The following is an 18693-nucleotide window of genomic DNA, read 5'->3' as shown; positions in this document are numbered from 1 at the left end:
CTATATACAGCAATTTATTTACGGGGTAACCAATACGGGGGGGGGGGGTCATTTTTCTATGGGGGTCATTTTTCTTCATGTTTAACATGAAGAAAAATAACCCCTGGGTCTTTTTTCTTCAGAAAAATCCAATTATTCTTCAGCTAGGGGGGTCATTATTCTACGTCGAAAAATGACCCCCGGTCATTATTCTACGGGGGTCATTATTCTTCATTACACCGGCCATGTGCTTTTAGTTTTAGGAAATTATCGATCGGAGTTATTTTCAAAACATCGCACTAAATCCTAGATTTTCTTTGGAATGCAACTAAATTAGATAGGTTTGTGTATATTTCAGTGAATTTATAAGTGGTTAGGTGCTTTTTACGCAAATTATCAATCGTTCGAATTTCCTCCTTATGTGAGGATATAATCTTTTAATTGTAGTAAGTAATACATTAGGATATTTTCTTTAGTCAAACAGGCAACCACTTGTTCTCTACGGTGATCAATAGGAGTTTTGATACTGGTGTAGGCACAATTACTGTTTATGTTCTCAACCAACCCCCCCCCCCCCCCACCTTTTATTTCAAAATAGTAAAATCAGTTCAATTTCTTTAGAGAATAAACCTGTGGTTGCATTCCTTTTCTTGGTCAACTTAGAGTAAACAACCTGAATTTCATTGTGCTATGTAACTAACACCTATGTTTACTTATTTTCATTTTATGTTTCTGTGGAAATTTGTTTATGGTTATTAGCCATTTTTAATAGCCTCACCTATATGCTTACTTGTACTGTCTTTCCAGCTTTGATTTAACACTCTGATATACTAACACTTATGTATTTGGTTTTAATTAAATTGAGAATGCCTGTACATATCCAAACAGCGTCTGAAAACGAGCTTCAAACTTTAGAAAACCTTGGGGAAAAGAAGGCTCGAACCATCATTCAGCTCAGAGATATGCTGGATTTCTCCATATCCGTTAAACTTTTGAGGTATGCTTCAAGAATCAAGGAAGATGTATGGGAACAATGGATAATTGATGGCTTGATTGTAATAGATGATAATACCACACCCATTAGTGATTCCATGGACAATAATGATCTTGCAAATGAACTGAGAAGCATGAACCAGAAACTAGAGGTATGCTATGGGGAGCAGGAAGAGTTGCATCAAAGATTTACAATGCAGCAAGGCATATTACAGAGGCAAGAGGCAGAACTCCATAGCAAAGATTTAGCCCTAAAGGATAAAGAGGGTCAAATTTCAGAACTTCAACGAGAATTAGAGAGGCGAACACCAGTACAAATGCCAAGCATGCTGCAACAAAACCTTCATACACCCTCAAGTAGAACAGGAATTAAACAAGAACCCGGAACATCTTCTGCTTCATGGTATTCAAAGTCTGGACACTGTTCTTTGGGAAGTGGGGGCATGCTGACTGGAAATGGGGCACACCTGCCTCTGGAGACTGGACCAATGCAGTCATGTACTGCATCTCCTTCTTCAGCCCCCCCCCCCCCCGTTTCACTTCTCAACCTCTAGTAGTTTAGGTGGAACAAGCATGCATTCTGAATTGGGCAATTTGAGTTCACCTCGAGGGGATAAGTACGCCAGAATTGACCATAGGCAGCCACGACAAAGACGCATTGTGGCCACCAGATACAGCTCAGACTCATCAACTTCAGAAGATTCCAGCGAGTCTGATGACTCCTACCTCTTATCAAGAAGAAGAGCTAATAGCTGCAAGTCACGAGGAAGCCCTACTAGACCGAAACTGCCTTCATTTCGTGGTGACAAAAACTGGTATTCTTTTATCTTTCAGTTCCAGAGGCAAGTAAATCACTATGGCTGGAGTGAGCGAAAAACAAAAGAAAGGTTACTTGATTGTCTGCAAGACAAGGCGCTAGACTTTGCCAGTGAGCTGACAAGGTGCATCTACCAGGACCTTTTGAAGAAGATGTCAAGCCGATTCAGTACTAAGGAGGCACCTATATCTGCCAGACGCCAATAACAGTTTGTACGACAGAAAGAGGATGAAACTTTTGTGGAATTTTCACAAAAGGTGCATTTCCTAGCAATGGAGGGGCTCCCAGAAGCTAATGACATTTCTGTTGACCAAATGGCAGTGGAAGCATTCCTGAGGGGATGTAAAGACAAGGACGCTGCCCATCTAGCAATGGAAAAGAACCCCAAAAGGCACTGAAGTAAGTCAAAGCTGCTGTGAACAATCGTAAGGCACTGTTTGGCTCGAGAGCTAATTATCATACTCGCCGTGTCAGTTTCCAAGATGAGTATGTTGGGCCAACGACAGATGAGGCGTCTATCCGCACCCTTCAAGAATCAAAACGAGACTCTTCTGAGAAGCTTGAGGGCCTAATCAATAAACTCATAGGGCTAATGGAACACAGGGATAGACCCAGATCTAGATCTCCTACACCACCATCAAGTCCTCAGAGGCGTAGGTGTTATCTATGCAAGGGATCTGGCCACTTACAAAAGGATTGCCCCCAAGCTAAAGGTCAAGGGAGAAACCTAAGCCCCAGCAGGAAGGATTTAAACTTGAATGGACTGAGCGGGTCGGCCAACACTCAGTCTAATCAGTAAGTTGTGGCCATACATTACTGATGGACGAGAGATTAGATGAGAATTATGAAACTTGTCATGAAGACTTAGAGGACACTCTGGATGCATCTTTTGTGTCTGTTGATGAGCTCGGTAACACACTTAATTCATCTAACGACATGAATGTAAAGGAAGTAATAGTGAAGGAGATTACCGTTGCTAGCTTGGTGATTTCTCTCCATATACAGTCTAAAAGAGTTTCTGCTGCTGTAGATACTGCTGCACAAGAATATGTAATAAACCTTTCACTTGCCAAAGAATTAGGACTTAATGTTGATGACACCCAGTTCATATACCTTAGGGGCGTTGTACCCAATGAAAGAATACCTGATAACATGATAATAGATGTTCCCATCTGCTTAGGCAAAACCTACTTTGCTGACTTGTATGCAGCAGATATAGCAGACAGTATCTTGCTTGGATTATACTTTCTGCTAAAGCACAAATACATTGTGGACTTCAATGATAACACTTTACAGTTGGGCAGCTGCACCATCACAGGAATTGTAAAGAGGACTGAGGATGGCAACAACATTGACATTAGAAAAAAAAATTGCAGAAAAGGACAGTTATCCCTCCAAATACAGTCATTTGTGCAAATGTTGCTCTAGATGGGCCCAGTATCAATAAGAGCATGCATGTTGTCCTTGAACCTTTGAAGACGAATAAAAAATTTGTCATGGCAGCAACCGTTATTGATCCAGGCAATGTGGCTGCAGTCAACATTATGAATCCTACAAACGGTACCATTGTTATAAAGCCTGGAAAGCACATTGGCAATGCAGTAGACCTGGGCGAAGAAACGGTAGGACACTTTGACCTAAGGAGTACTGCACCTGTTTACAATGCGACCAGACCAGATCTAGAGAATCCGGATTTGCCAACTCACTTTGGCGAATTGTATGTGAGGGCTTGTGAAAATTTGAATGCAGAGGAGTCGGCAAAGGTAAAGAGACTTCTTATGAGATACAAAGATGTCTTTGCTAAACATGACTTGGATTTGGGGTGTTTTTCTGAGATAAAGCATCAGATTAACACAGGATCTGCTTATCCAGTGCGACAACATATGCGTCGAACTCCCTTTGGATTTGAGAAGGAAGAAGAGGCTCACTTACAAAAGATGTTAGATGCCAACGTTATACAGTCCTCAACTTCGGAGTGGTCATCTGCGCCTGTGTTAGTACGGAAGAAGGACGGGTCAGTCAGATGGTGCATTGACTACCGCCAGCTAAACCAAAAGACAGTCAAGGACTCCTACCCCCTCCCGAACATAGAAGACTGCCTCTCTACACTGTCAGGCTCAATATATTTTAGTACGCTGGACATGGAGTCCGGATATTACCAAGTTGAAATTGACCCAGTTGATCGAAGAAAGACAGCATTCGTTACCAGGTTTGGATTATTTGAGCATGTTCGCATGGGGTTTGGCCTTTGCAATGCGCCTTCCACGTTACAAAGAGTTATACAGTTAGTGTTGCGGGGGCTGACCTGGAAGGATGTTATTGCATATCTGGATGATGTTAATGTCTTGGGTCTGTCATTCGAGGAGCATTTAAGGAATCTTGACGAGGTACTGGAACGCTTCCAATGATATAACCTGAAACTCAAGCCCAGAAAATGTTTCTTGTTTCAGACAGAATGCGAGTTTTTGGGCAAGAAAATCAGTCAAGATGGGGTGAGCATTTCACCAGCCAAGCTGGATGCTGTCAAGTCGTGGCCAGTTCCTACAAATAAGAGAGAAGTTGAATCATTCCTTGGGTATGCTAATTACCATCGGGAGCATGTACAGGGCTATGCAGGGATTTCAAAGTGTTTGTATGAGCTAACAGGTTCTAAAGCTAAGCAATTGCAGTGGACCCCAGATCATCGGGCAGCATTTGATTGCTTAAAGGGGGCCTTGTCATCAGCACCATGTCTTGCGTACCCAACTCGCACAGACGAGTTCATCTTAGACACTGATGCATGGGACTACTCAACAATAGATGCTGAACTAATACAGTTACAAGAAGGGAAGGAGTGTACTATTGCATATGCTAGCCAAGTCCTATTACCAGCACAACGCGAATACTGCACCACACGCAAGGAACTCTTGGCCGTTGTGAAGTTTTGTCGCCATTTTCTGCATTATCTCTAGGGACGACGTTTCACTATCCGGACGGATCATAACAGCTTAGTTTGGTTGTTTAGATTCCGTCATATCGAAGGACAACTATCTCGATGGTTAGAAGAACTTTCTCAATTCGACATGCAAATTGTCCATCGTAGCGGCAATAGGCATTCCAATGCAGATGGCCTGTCACGTATACCGGATAAATCAGAGCCGTGGGATTGTTACCATGCAGGTGCTCATTTAAAATCCCTTCCTTGCGGAGGGTGCAGTTATTGCTCCAGAGCATGTCAACAGTTGGAGAGATTTTCAGAGGATGTTGACAATGTAGTACCACTAGCCATCAAAACTCCTGAGCCCCCAGGCGATGTTGCTGCAATACTGATTACAGATAAAGCTATACCAACAGGTGATCTCAATTGTGAAGTTAATTGGGCAGAAACAAGACCAAGGGGGGAATTGTCTAAATTGCAGCATGAGGATGGTGATCTCTCAGTGTTGTTCCAATGGCTAGAGGAACCACCTACATCACATGATATTTTATTGAGTAGCCCAGCCTCAATGTCATACTGGATGTGCAAGAGTCAATTGATTGTAAGGGATGGATTAATATTTTATGCCTGGCTGAATGATTCGCAATGAAGACTTTGCCTGTTGGTCCCAAAGGCCATGCAGCAAGAATCTTGCACTGTTGTCATGACATGAAGTCATCTGCACATCTTGGACAAGATAAAACATTGCAGCTAGCCAAGCAGCATTACATGTGGTACCAAATGTCCCAAGACTGTCGGGAGTATGTCCAATCATGTTCCGTGTGCAACAAGAATAAAAAGTCGTCTGTCAAGCACAAGGCTCCGCTCCGGCGTCATCATGCAGGATCTCCAATGGAGCGTGTGCACCTAGATATTTTAGGCCCATTTACACCAAGTGAACATGGAAATGTTTATGTCCTTGTTATGATAGACCAATTCACGAAGTGGATAGAGTGTGTAGCATTGCCAAACCAGACTGCACTCTCAATTGCCAAGAAATTTCTTCTCCATTTTATCGTGACATTTGAAAGTCCACTTTCTGTTCATACAGACCAAGGTCGAAACTTTGATGGGGACTTGTTCAAGGCTATGTGCAGTGCCCTTCAGATAACTAAGACGAGAACATCACCGTATCACCCGTCTTCGAATGGGCAAGTGGAGCGTTATGATAGAGTCCTCCTACAGATGATTCGTTGTTATATAGAGGGCAAGGTGCGGAACTGGGATGTTGACTTGCCACTTTTGGTAATGGCTCTTCACGCAACTGAAAATCGTTCAACAGGGTACACACCCAACAGGTGTGAAGTTGTTTTACAAGTCGATATTGTCACTAGAATGGCAAGCCTTACTTTGACTGACTATGAGCCAGATGAGTGGGTGAGACATCTAGACAAGGTTATGGCGGAAGCCCATTCATTTGCTAGGGAACAACTTGACAGTGTTCAAAGGAGACAAAAACGGCTTTATAGAAACATGTTAGGGTGGTGCTCGGTTTGACACATGTGAGCTCAGTATTGCCAAGTATAACATAAAACACATGTAATGATAAAGAAAGGTCATTTATTAACTAAATAAATGACAAAGTAAATTATGCAACATGATATAATGTAAACTAACTAAATAAAAGCAACATTTGTAAGTGAACAATTTCACAGAAAACATTTTGCAGTTTACATTACAAGTATGTTACATGTTATAATAAAAAGCTATAATCAAAAAACAATTGTCAAAGATGGGGCGCCATAGGTACGCCATTTAAACAAGATATTCAAAACTAAAAATAGTAGCGTAAGGAGGTGGGGAGGGTGGTGGTTAAAGCAAAGGTGTAAACATACGTTCTCGTCAGAAGTAAACAATGGAGACTGACGCTACCTAGCTGCGTATGCGCGTGGCAGAAAATATAGGGGCCCCCTTTGGGTTATACGCAGAACATCAAGTACAAATGCGTAACCGCTGTACGCAAGAGCCTCATAAGACATAAACACAGCAGCAAAATACAAACATAGCTATCAGTTTCTATAAATATTTTTATAGATAAAAATTGTTTTATGATATGAAACTCAATGAGAAGGCATACTCAGAGGGAGACCTTGTGTATAGGCTAAACGAAGCAACAACGGTGGGCCAAAGTCGCAAGTTGCAGTCACCTTGGAAAGGCCTGTACCTTGTTATCTCCTGTGATCCTCCTTTGTACACAATCATGGATCAGAAGGAGGTGCAGTTTACACTGCATCGTGACAAATTAAAGATGTGCAATGACAGGGAATTGCCATTGTGGATGAGACGTCTACGGAACACCTTTTCAGGGGATGAGAGCCTCCCTAAAAGGACCTGCGATGACCACACAATTGATATTGCTAAGGAGGACCTAGACGACTCAAAAAACTCGGAGGCAGCGGCAGAGATTCCGAGAAGTCGGACGACACAACCGTCATTCACGACACAGTGGCTAGCAATGTTAAGGACACTTGTGATCAAGAATCGACAGTCACCACTAGGGCAGGCAGGAAGATTATAAAGCCTGCACATCTAAAGGACTACTTCTAACCGTAACTCTTGTTACTTTGTTTTATTTTTATTGTGCCAGGCAGGCATGGTCTTCATACTTACTGAGGTTAATTACCTCAGTAGGGTACTAACACTGTTACGGTTATTGTCAATGTTCTCTTATATATTAAGTGTTTTCTACTATTTACAGGAGTTAAGTATGTCTGATTTCATGGAAGAGGGATCATTTGAACCAGATTATGAAGAGGATATGGAGGAAGATACCAAGCCAACGCTATGTATGCCCAAGCCTAAGAAGCTATCTTGGAGGAAGTGTCCATTGTGCACAGCCCGAACAACAGCTGTTAAACCTCATGTTCTGCGAGCACACCTACCTTAGTACTTTGGAGCCTTGACAGCTTGCTGGAAATGTGGGGTTCAAGAGGGGAAGCATTGTTTTCTGCGAGCAAAACACAGCAACACTGAGAGCCATCCAGAGGGTGTCCTTTTTGGAGAGTCTAGTAGACGTCGTTGGGTTCACCTTATAAACGGTCTTTTGCATCGCATATGCTACCACATAGGATTAGACACTTTGGATAGCCTACTGGGTTTTGTCAAAGAACAGAGTCTCTATGTCGAGGATACAACCCAGACTACATCCGACTTCACTGACGGTGAGAGGGAGTTGCTTGCCCTGTTTGAGGATTGTAATGGTATCACCAAATATCCGTGCTTTTCAATTCACCCACCTATGTCTGTGGCATCGCTTGTCCATTGGAGGATCATCAGTAACCTATTGCAGCTTCTATTGCCTGCTGGACAAATAGATGTCATATCCACCATGCAGGAGCTAACCTATTCTCCAGTGATTCCTTCGGATATGTTTAGCCAGGTTGGGTTGCGCTTTGGGGATTCACATTTTCACCTAGATATTCTCTTATCCAGAACTACGGTCAGCGATTTTGGCGTCTTGGAGGCAATGTATGGGGAATATGAATTTCAGTTGGATGTAGCAATTGCCAATTATGTCTTTCCTGATCATTGGGAGTGTTTCCGGGAGCAAGCAAACGACCTACGGATCTACCTCACCTTCGGCATTCATCCACATGTCACAAGCATGGAATATTCAACAGTGCAATTGCATGAACTTCTGCGTGAGCCAGGTTGTGTACGACTAGGAGAGGTTGGGTTGGATTTTACCACCTCTTGCTGTTGCAACCCTAGATGTCGCAGTTCAAAAGCCTGTAAGAGGGAGAAACTAGCTCACCAGCGGGCATTTCCAAGGAAGGTTCTACCTATAGCTAAGGAGATGGATCTCACATTAGTAGTTCATTGCCGGGACCCCAACACGGGATGTGCCGCAAGGGAATTTCTTTCCATTTTGGAAGACTTGCACTTAACTGACCTTAGGATCCACAGACACTGTTTCACCGGGAATGCAGTAGAGGCCATGACCTGGATACCCAGATTACCTAATGTCAAATTCGGGTTCACCTCTAACCTCTTAAGACTTTCTGGGGCAGCAGATGTCCTTTGTGCTATTCCTATGTCTAATGTACTCCTAGAGTCGGATGCTCCATACTTGCCACCAACCTCTCGTGGGAACACTAACACACCATGGGCCCTCTTACCAGTTGCAAGAAGAATTGCCGAGCTAAAGGGAGTCGGGTTGTCTGATGTTCTGGCGCATGCTCTTCATATTTGAAGTGCCTGTATCGCATTTAGGCAGTAATATGTTATCTTTTGTTAATTCTTTGTGATGCGGTAAATTGCCGCATTATTTGTCTTTATTTCAGTTCTGGGATAGGAATTATTCTATGGAAAAGGGAGGAATGTAGTACGGACTGAATGTTATTATGTAACCTGTACTGATCCCATGTATGTTTCCCGTGTTTTGCCCCTTACGCGTATGTGTGTGAGTGACGTCATCAGTTTCTGTGTAGAAGACGAAGCCTCCATTCCTGTGTGTAAGCACTAAAACTACTCTGTTGTACTTTGACCTGCTGTGTGAGGTCTGGGGCTGCTGTGTGCGCCTCACCTTGTCGGAGACTCGCTGCTGTGTGCGCCTGTGGACGTATCATTGTTTTGTGTACTTTGTTTATGTATTTCGGATAATAAATGTCATTACAACATATGTAAGTTTTAGAAAAATGTCTGCTGCAAGAAAAGAGGAAATAAACTGTAATGTACATTATGTTACAATCTTTGTTATTCAACAACATTTTATCTGAGATAAATTCCATATATAAATAGATTACAAAATCTTATGAATTATGAATAATGGAAATTTACTGGAAAAATAGGCATGTTTATTTTATTCTGCATTCAAATTCATTACTTTACGTCGCTACTTTTATTTTTATTGTTTTATCATTATTCATTATTTTATCACATGCTGCGCTCGCCCCAACGTTCGCATCGTAATACATACTATTTTGATAAAATCAAAGTAATACCACAACATTCAGCATCTTTTTTAACTGATATTAGTAACAAATTTGAATTATTATAAATACATTATATTAGTTTTACTTAGCTTAGGTGCAAATAACTTTACCGATATAAGCTATGCCGCATCAATTTACATTTTTTTTATCAATATTTGAAAAAACAATACTAAAAGAAAAAAAATTATTTCCATATATATTATAGAATATTCCTTTCAGCTAGTTGGACCTGAAATCAGAGGCTGAATTCCATTCTTAGCAATTTGCATTTCGTTTTTGTTTTCTCACTTTTTAAGATTTGAAATATACGAAATTTGTGAAGTCGAACGTGAAAAATATCATCAGAAAATTATCTCCTTTGCGCCGAACAGTATTTCAACGAATAAAAATAAGTAAATTTTCACGTTATGATTTTTTTACCAATCACAAAGGAGAGAAAGTGCACAACCCGGAGAATGTAAATTATTTTTACAAGGAAGATGGTTATTTAATTATAGCATTAGGCGTTGAAATCAAAATTCATTTGCGTTTTTGATGAAGGCCGTTTGAACTAATTGTTACAAATGTTATTTGTTATTTATTATATGTATTGTCACAGAAAAAGATGTTTAGTAAAATAGAATTTTATTTTAAAAAATAAAAAAAATTGAAAAAGAGTTTCACAATTTTCTATCACTAAAGGTTGCGATTACTTGATGATAAAAATGTTGTTCAAAATATATTTAAATACATGTAATAATCTGTGTTTAGTGGAACCTATGTACGAAATATCTGAGTAAAGCTCCAAAATAATGAATATACACATGTATCAATGATCTATAACTAATACATCAAATTTCTTCACTACGGTCGTAGATAGCAAGTTTATGGCTTGCCTAGATGACCGAGTGGTTAGCTTGTCACGCATTGCAAGAAAAGTGGGTTTCGTAGGTCGAGAGTTCAAACCCCGGCCGGGATGGAAGTGAAGCGCCAATTTTGTGAATTTTCCTCCGCTGTGTATGTAAATAGCTTATTACATGGTGTGTTTTTTTTGGTACATGCATAATATTTTAATCTGTTTCATGATATTTTCTTGTGTTACTTTGTGATATTCTCCCCATATTAGCATATTGTCTTTGAGTTTGATGAGTGTTTTATACATTTTATTACTCTCTCTGATGTTCGTAATATAATGACATTCATCAATTTTTTTTTTCAATGAATATATTTAATGTCAAATTGATCCGAAAAGTTAGTCCCAATGCTTTTAAGCTTTGATTTATTTTATTATATTTGATTATTGCATACTAATGTAAATAAAAGGATGATATTCCAAAGCACAAGTCGGTGGCCTCTTTTTAACAATTTATTATTAAAAATAACAACAATGTTTTTTGATTTTCAAACGAGAGCAAATAAAATTGAAATAGTATCAATGTCAATTGTTCAATATGGTCTTATGGTATAATGAGTGACGTATAAACAATGATTTTTATACCCATCAACAGTAAATCATTTTTGGTGTGTAAACATGTTCTTTCATTGAATATTAAAATAAAATGGGTGAGTTTTGGTTTAATAGAAGGTACATATTTCAGGAAATGAAACGGATCGAAAAGACTTGTTTACATGCCAAGTGACAGTGTTTATCGCTAAAATCTCAGTACTTATGGAAACACTAAAAAAAATAATAAGACCCGGTGAATATACAATTAAAAAAATAAACCGCATGTCTAAAAGTTCACGGGATACAAACCTGTTTATGTGATCAAATCTTGTGAAGTCCTAGGCATGTTAAAAAAAGAACGCTTTTGCTATTCTATAGGATCAAATAATACATGAAGTACGTTGTACATATTTCATTCTATTGTTTATCCTGAATTAATTAGGATTTCCATAAGGGAAAGTACATGCAAAATACAACATTTAGTTTATTATTGTCCATTAACTTGGAGCTATAAATCACACCATCCTTTGGAAACCATGTTTCAATTTTGATATGTTTACGATGATGCCTGTCTGATTATATACAATCATATTGAAATTTAGCATTGATACACTAACAGCGTATCTAAACTTTAGCATTGATACACTAGCAGCATATCTTAACTATAGCATTGATACACTAGCAGCATATCTAAACTATAGCATTGATACACTAGCAGCATATCTTTACTATAGCATTGATACACTAGCAGCATATCTTAACTATAGCATTGATGCACTAGCAGTATATCTTAACTATAACATTGATACACTAGCAGCACATCTTAACTATAGCATTGATGCAATAGCAGCATATCTAAACTATAGCATTGATACACTAGCAGCATATCTAAACTATAACATTGATACACTAGTAGCATATCTTAACTATAACATTGATACACTAGCAGCATATCTGAAATTTAGCATTGATTCACTAGCAGCATATATAAACTTTAACATTGATAAACTTACAGCAATTAAATAATGTACGTGCACTTTAACCCTGAGCAACTCTTTATAATCCATTAGTTCTACATCATTTTTATTATCATCTCACAATTTCTTATAGCGCAAGTGAACAAAGTTAACATTACGACCTTTTCCTCTGATAAATTTTCTCACACTGAATACTAGTATGCCACTTATTTAAAGATTCGATTTGTTCAAAGACTTTTACATGAAAAAATGAAATAACTCGCTGTGGCCTTCAACTCAACATTCAGGTATATCGACAACGTATTATCAACTAACAATTGTTATTTCCATTCTTACGTTGACTGGATATATTTCAGTGATTTTGAAATAAAAAAAAACACAGAGTCTACGTCATCTGGTTCACATTTTGATATTTTACTTAAGATCAACTTGGATTGAATTCTGCAAGTGGCAATCCAACATTCGTTTTAAATATTTTCAATATTCCCAACAACCAAAATGAATTTGAACTACCTAATTTATACTGGATACCTAAACTTCATAAAAATCCTTGGAAACAAAGACGCATGGCGGGTTCAAGTAAATGTTCTATCAAGCCTATTTCTCTCTCCTAACATATAAGCAGCAGTAAAGGAGAAACATCAAATATTCTGTCAGTTTCAGTCACTGTAGGTTCCGACTAATCAATAAACGGGGCGTGTAGATTACAGTCCTGTCAGTTTCTATAAAGTTATGAATTAGCATTACTGGTAAGTTTCCGAAACAATTACACGAAATCATTCTCGGTAGATGTAAATATATATGATTACATCAGGGTAAATATCTGAATCATAATTGTCTGTGTTTTGATATCTGTACTAGCTAGAAACATGAAAGGCATATTTATTTGGGCTAAGGTCATGAAATACACTGTAAATGATTATTAACTTTCGTTCGTTAGTATCAGTACAGATATGCTTTAAACTTGCATGTTGAAAAGTGGTCATTGAAGGAAAGATCTGTGAACAACACCCTTTTTTGTAGGAAATAAGTAAGCATTCCACTGGAAAAGGTTTATTGGCATCTTACATGTAGTACAAAAGCATATTAATCAAAATGCACAAATAAAAACAAACATATTGCACTAAAAGTAAGTTCATCTGGTGCTTTATAAACATCCAGATAGTAATTATGATACTAGTCTTATCAAGTTAGCAGCCAAAGCATCTCCAAATAAATATATCTGATAAACTCCATAACAATCTCCTGACAAAATGTTATTAAATGCATCAGTCTTTGTGAATCTTGATTACTATTATATAAAGTTTTTTTTTAGAAAATTAATATTCTTCAAATTGAATGTCAAATAAAATGACAATTGATTTGTTTACTTAAAAAAGATATAAAATGTCAAATTCAACTATAACATCAGATCATTTTTACACAGGATCTTTTAAAAACAAACAATATAGAAAGCTTTGACAGCTATAGATCTAATAATTAACACAGCATTTGGAGAGTCCATCCTTTTAACAACTTTCTGCTGCTCTATTCTGGTCACTAAGTTTTGGAAGATCCTGATGACTTGTGTTTACTGGGTGACTCTTTGTTTCCACTGTAAAGAGGGATAACAAGCTGGTTATTATATAAACAATGATTCCAGCATGATTCTAAATGTATATATATTATATGGAATGGACAGTACATTAGTGTTCATATTATGATTCTTAACAAGGATTACAATACCAGGTAATTGTCATGTGAATTTTATATTTCGATATCACTCATTTTAGCATAAAAGCTTGAATGAAGAAATATCAACACAGTTTGACATACGGCCTGTGGTGCTTTGTTAAACCCTGCTGCCAGTCTGTGGTGCCTTGTTTTGAGTGCGTGTAAAGGGAGTTATCACCTGTGGTGCTTTGTTTTGAGTGTGTATGGGGAATTATCGTCTGTGGTGCTTTGTTAAAAGCTACTGTCTGTGGTACATTGTTTTGAATGTGTATAGCGAGGTACCAACTGTGGTGCTTTGTTTCAGTGTGTATATAGAGACAAACCACCTGTTTTGTGTTTTGTTATGACTGTGAATAAGACTGTGCTGGTACTTTGTTTTGAATGGGTGGTCAGAGATGTATCACTTGTGGCCTTTGTTTAGAGTGTATATGGGGACCTACCGCCCGTGGTCTTTGTTTAGAGTGTATATGGGGACCTTCCGTCTGTGGTGCTTTGTTTTGAGTGTGTTTTTAGAGATGTAACACCTGTGGTCTTTGTTAAGAGTGTATATGGGGACCTACCGTCTGTGGTGCTTTGTTTTGAGTGTGTTCTTAGGAATGTACCACCTGTGGTCTTTGTTTAGAGTGTATATGGGGACCTACCGTCTGTGGTGCTTTGTTTTGAGTGTGTTTTTAGGAATGTACCACCTGTGGTCTTTGTTTAGAGTGTATATGGGGACCTACCGTCTGTGGTGCTTTGTTTTAGAGTGTGTTCTTAGGAATGTACCACCTGTGGTCTTTGTTTAGAGTGTATATGGGGACCTACCGTCTGTGGTGCTTTGTTTTAGAGTGTGTATAGGTACATAACCCCCATGGTGCTATGTTTGTAGTGTGTATAGGGATGTACCGTTTGTGGTGCTTTGTTTTGAGTGTGTATAGGTACATACCGCCTGTGGTGCTTTGTTTTGAGTGTGTATAGGTACATACCGCCTGTGGTGCTTTGTTTTGAGTGTGTATAGGTACATACCGCCTGTGGTGCTTTGTTTTTAGTGTGTATAGGGACGTACCGCCTGTGGTGCTTTGTTTTTAGTGTGTGTTTAGGAATGTAGTGACGTACCGTTTGTGGTGCTTTGTTTTTAGTGTGTGTTAAGGACTGTTTTTAGTGTGTATAGGAACGTACCGCCTGTGGTGCTTTGTTTTAGAGTGTGTATAGGTACATAACCCCCATAGTGCTTTGTTTGTAGTGTGTATAGTGACGTACCGTTTGTGGTGCTTTGTTTTTAGTATGTGTTTAGGACTGTACCACCTGTGGTCTTTGTTTGGAGTGTGTATGGGGACCTACCGCCTGTGGTGCTTTGTTTTGAGTGTGGCAAGGTTGGAGGAGATGTAGGGGAGTAGTTTGTCCCGGACACTGTGGTAGTTCCGCTCCAGTTCACGCTGGTACTCCTTCTGATCACTGGAGATCAAAAATTTGTTCTTGTGGAGGGCATCACTACATCTGTTAAACACAAAATAAACTCTAATGTTCATTCAAATCAGATTATTTGGTAAGAACATGTAGTTAAGTTTTGTGCGATTCCAAAATTCTAAATCATACAATAACAATAATCATAGGTGATAGCTGTCTAATAATAACATCAACATCAGCTACTGTGTTGTACATACTTTTTGAGGAAGTCCTTGAAGCTGAGACGGAGTTTATTTCGGTGGCGGACATCTTGGGACTTGTTTTCTGGGCTGTCTTTTAGAAACACCACAGCCACCTCCACTGGACCCTGAACAAAGATAAGATTATTCTGACTAATGCTCATTGAAATATCTCTGTAGTAAACAACCCTTCAGGTTGAAGGCGGAAATCTTTGTAAGAGATTTGTTTTCACTCAAGTCAAGTCCTCCAGGTACAGAGGGGACATAACAATGAGAAAATCTAAATATGTTTGTCTTATATCAATCACTCGTTTGTGATAGATATTTGTACATTTTTTTAATAACTGACTTAGAGTTATGGAAATAGAACCTAAGACAGACGGTGTAGAGTGAACCAGTATCACACCTGCCACTTGTTAACCGCTTGAAAAAGTTTTATCTTCTATAGGTTATATCACAACAGCTCAAAGATCTAAAGGTCAATGTTGACATGTTTAAATGTGAAGTGAGCTCAGTGTTCTGTTACATCATTATCTCATTCAGATATCATTGTATTTCATGTTATTGGGGCACATTGTAATGTACCCTATAAGTAAAACTTGTGTACTGTTCCCTCTTCCACCAAACATTTGTCATACATGTAAAATCTAAATTTATAAATTTTAGATTAATCAAAAATATTCCAAATTGTTGCCTTTCACGTAAAAAATATCCGAATGTATTGAAATTATTTTTTAAACATAGGTAATCACAGATTACTAAGCTCACCGAGACGAGGCATCACCTTTATGAAGCATCACCTTTATGAGACCACCTTTATCAAATTATATGAAAATTATACTTTATGATCTTGGAAATTCCTGGATTCTGTTTTGACACAATATCGTTTATCATCTGTTAAAAAATTGTATGATAATCATATGTTCATTTCATACGGTATTATAAGATACAATGTCTTGCAATAATATAAAATACAATCTTGCATCCTATCATACTTACAATTTATATCATATAATACAATAAAATACTGTAGTCAACAATGATGAGATATGATATTGTAACATATGATATGACATTGTATTGTGTTATGAATAATTGTATTTAATCACATAATACAATAACATAATATGTTATACAATATCGTATTATATAATACATTGTTTTCCCTTGGACTGAAATGTCACATTTTCATTGGTTTAAACATAGCACGTGATTGCCTCATATATCTCTATATTTGTTCTGTGAGAATTAATATTAGGCAATATGGCCGTCATTGGTCAACGCTTCGCTTACTCATTTCGACATTTCATAGTATTTAATACATAAACCGCATGCCGTAAGTTCTTTAAGTATTTGGAGTAGTTGCCCTTTGAAATTCTTTAAAATTAGAGTAGTTGCCCTTAGAATATTGACGTCACATTGTTTTGTCTAGAGCAGAACAAAATGGCAGCGTCGAAATTTGCTCAAATCTCTGCAGAGAAAAGGGAGAAAACATTTAAAAAGAATAGCAACAAAACATTGTAGGTAAACATGGGTGAAGCAAAGATTTTTAAAGAGTATTTGAAAGGTGAGATTGAACATTTTGAAGAGTTTAAAAGAGTTAAATTGGACGAGATGTTAGGTATCTTGTACATGGCTGTGCCATGATCATCGCTATTTGTGAATAAATATGTCGCTTAATAGTCCTCGGGAAAACAAAACACTTATTAGGTTAGTTACTGACTCACTACGGAAATATATTGGGTTGATCAATCTCATAGACGGCTCGGCTTCGCCTCACCATCTATGAGATTGATCAACCCAATATATTTCCGTAGTGAGTCAGTAACTAACCAAATAAGTAATAATATCATATCACATAATACATCATAATATTGTAACATAGGATATTATATTGTAAAATATAGTATGATATCGTATTGTCTGATAATGTATCATATTTGATACATAATATGATATTGTATCATATGATACAATGAAATTTGATACAACATTGTATCATATCAAATGATACAATATCATATGATATAGTAAAATATTATATAATACAATATTATATTATACAAATTGTATCATATGATACAATGATATATATTACAATATCATATAATACAATTTCATGTGATATAATCATATATAATATAAACCAATATCATATAATACAACATTTTATGACACGATGTTAATATATAATATAACAATATCATATAATACAATTTCATGTGATATTATACTATATTATATAAACCAATATTCATATTATACAATATCGTATGATACAATGTTATATAATATACAATAACGTTTCATACGATACAATATTCTATATTACAATATCATATGTAACAGTATCATGTGATCATATAATAAATGAATAATATCATATCATATTATACAATATTGTATCATAATATACTATACTACACATAACAATATCATGATACAATATCATATCATAAAATATCCAAAAAAACTGATACAATATCATATCGTATCATAACTTTTTCCATTATAACATATGATATTATATTGTATCATTAAGATATTAAACAATAGTGTATCATATCATACAATAATTTATCATAGGAATCATGTTATATCATTTAACAACAAACACATCTATCTATCAAGCAGGTTTGAGTGAGGTAGGAGATTTTTTTATCATCCTTGATAATGGATATCAGGCTCTGCATCCGAAGCTACATCTGCATTTCATTTATAATATAGTTAAATCAACTATGCAAGCTATAATCTATAAAACATGTGACCTGTTCCTAAAAAACTAAACCTCATCCAGCATCCGAAACCTTTGGCTCAGATTCAGCATCCATGCCTTTCAGGTGCATCAGTATCATAAGACGCATCACCCATGCAAGTTTGGTGAAGTTAGGACCAGCAATAACTAAGATATCATCATCAGAGGGCACCAGCTCTTAAAACCTTAACCTCCTCCAGCATCAAAAACCTATGGCTCAGATTCAGCATCCATGCCTATCATGTGCATCTGTATCATAAGACACACCTGCATCCATTCAAGTTTGGTGAAGTTAGGACCAGTAATAACTAAAATATATTTTTTAGCATCCTTGATAATGGAGATCAAGCTCTGCATCTGAAACTACCTCTGCGATTCATTCATATTATAGTTTAATCAGCTATGCAAGTTTAAAATAGTATTATTATCTATAAAACATGTGACCTGTTCCAAAAAACTGAACCTACCTTAACCTCAACCAGCATCTGAAACCTATGGCTCAGATTCAGCATTCAAGC

The 18693-nt window shown here is 37.5% G+C and overlaps 2 protein-coding genes across 5 annotated transcripts in view; one reads left to right on the top strand and one right to left on the bottom strand.

Moving 5' to 3' along the window:
* The first annotated feature begins 7983 nt into the window (after positions 1–7983).
* LOC128165135 (putative deoxyribonuclease TATDN2) lies at positions 7984–8937 on the top strand. The gene has a single exon (XM_052829362.1). It carries the CDS (start codon positions 7984–7986, stop codon positions 8935–8937), a length of 954 nt encoding a protein of 317 aa, XP_052685322.1.
* Positions 8938–13119: 4182 nt separating this feature from the next.
* The window catches only part of LOC128165860 (dedicator of cytokinesis protein 7-like), a 38808-nt gene continuing 33234 nt past the window's right edge, over positions 13120–18693 (bottom strand). For all 4 annotated transcript variants that reach the window (XM_052830761.1, XM_052830763.1, XM_052830762.1 and 1 more), the window contains 3 exons: positions 15439–15548; positions 15116–15271; positions 13120–13676 (listed from right to left, as the gene is read on the bottom strand). In XM_052830761.1, the coding sequence (XP_052686721.1) occupies positions 13622–13676; positions 15116–15271; positions 15439–15548 (321 nt within the window). In that variant the 3' untranslated portion in view covers positions 13120–13621. The remainder of the gene's footprint in view (positions 13677–15115; positions 15272–15438; positions 15549–18693) is intronic.

This window comes from Crassostrea angulata, chromosome 10 (genome assembly GCF_025612915.1).
Source record: "Crassostrea angulata isolate pt1a10 chromosome 10, ASM2561291v2, whole genome shotgun sequence".
Classification (NCBI taxonomy): Eukaryota; Metazoa; Mollusca; class Bivalvia; order Ostreida; family Ostreidae; genus Magallana; species Magallana angulata.
The sequence above is the reverse complement of the archived record's forward strand: the minus strand, read 5'-3'. Positions and strand labels throughout refer to the sequence as shown.

Coding starts and splice junctions, on each gene's coding strand:
- LOC128165135 (XM_052829362.1), top strand. CDS start 7,984: ATGTCTGTGGCATCGCTTGTCCATTGGAGGATCATCAGTAACCTATTG.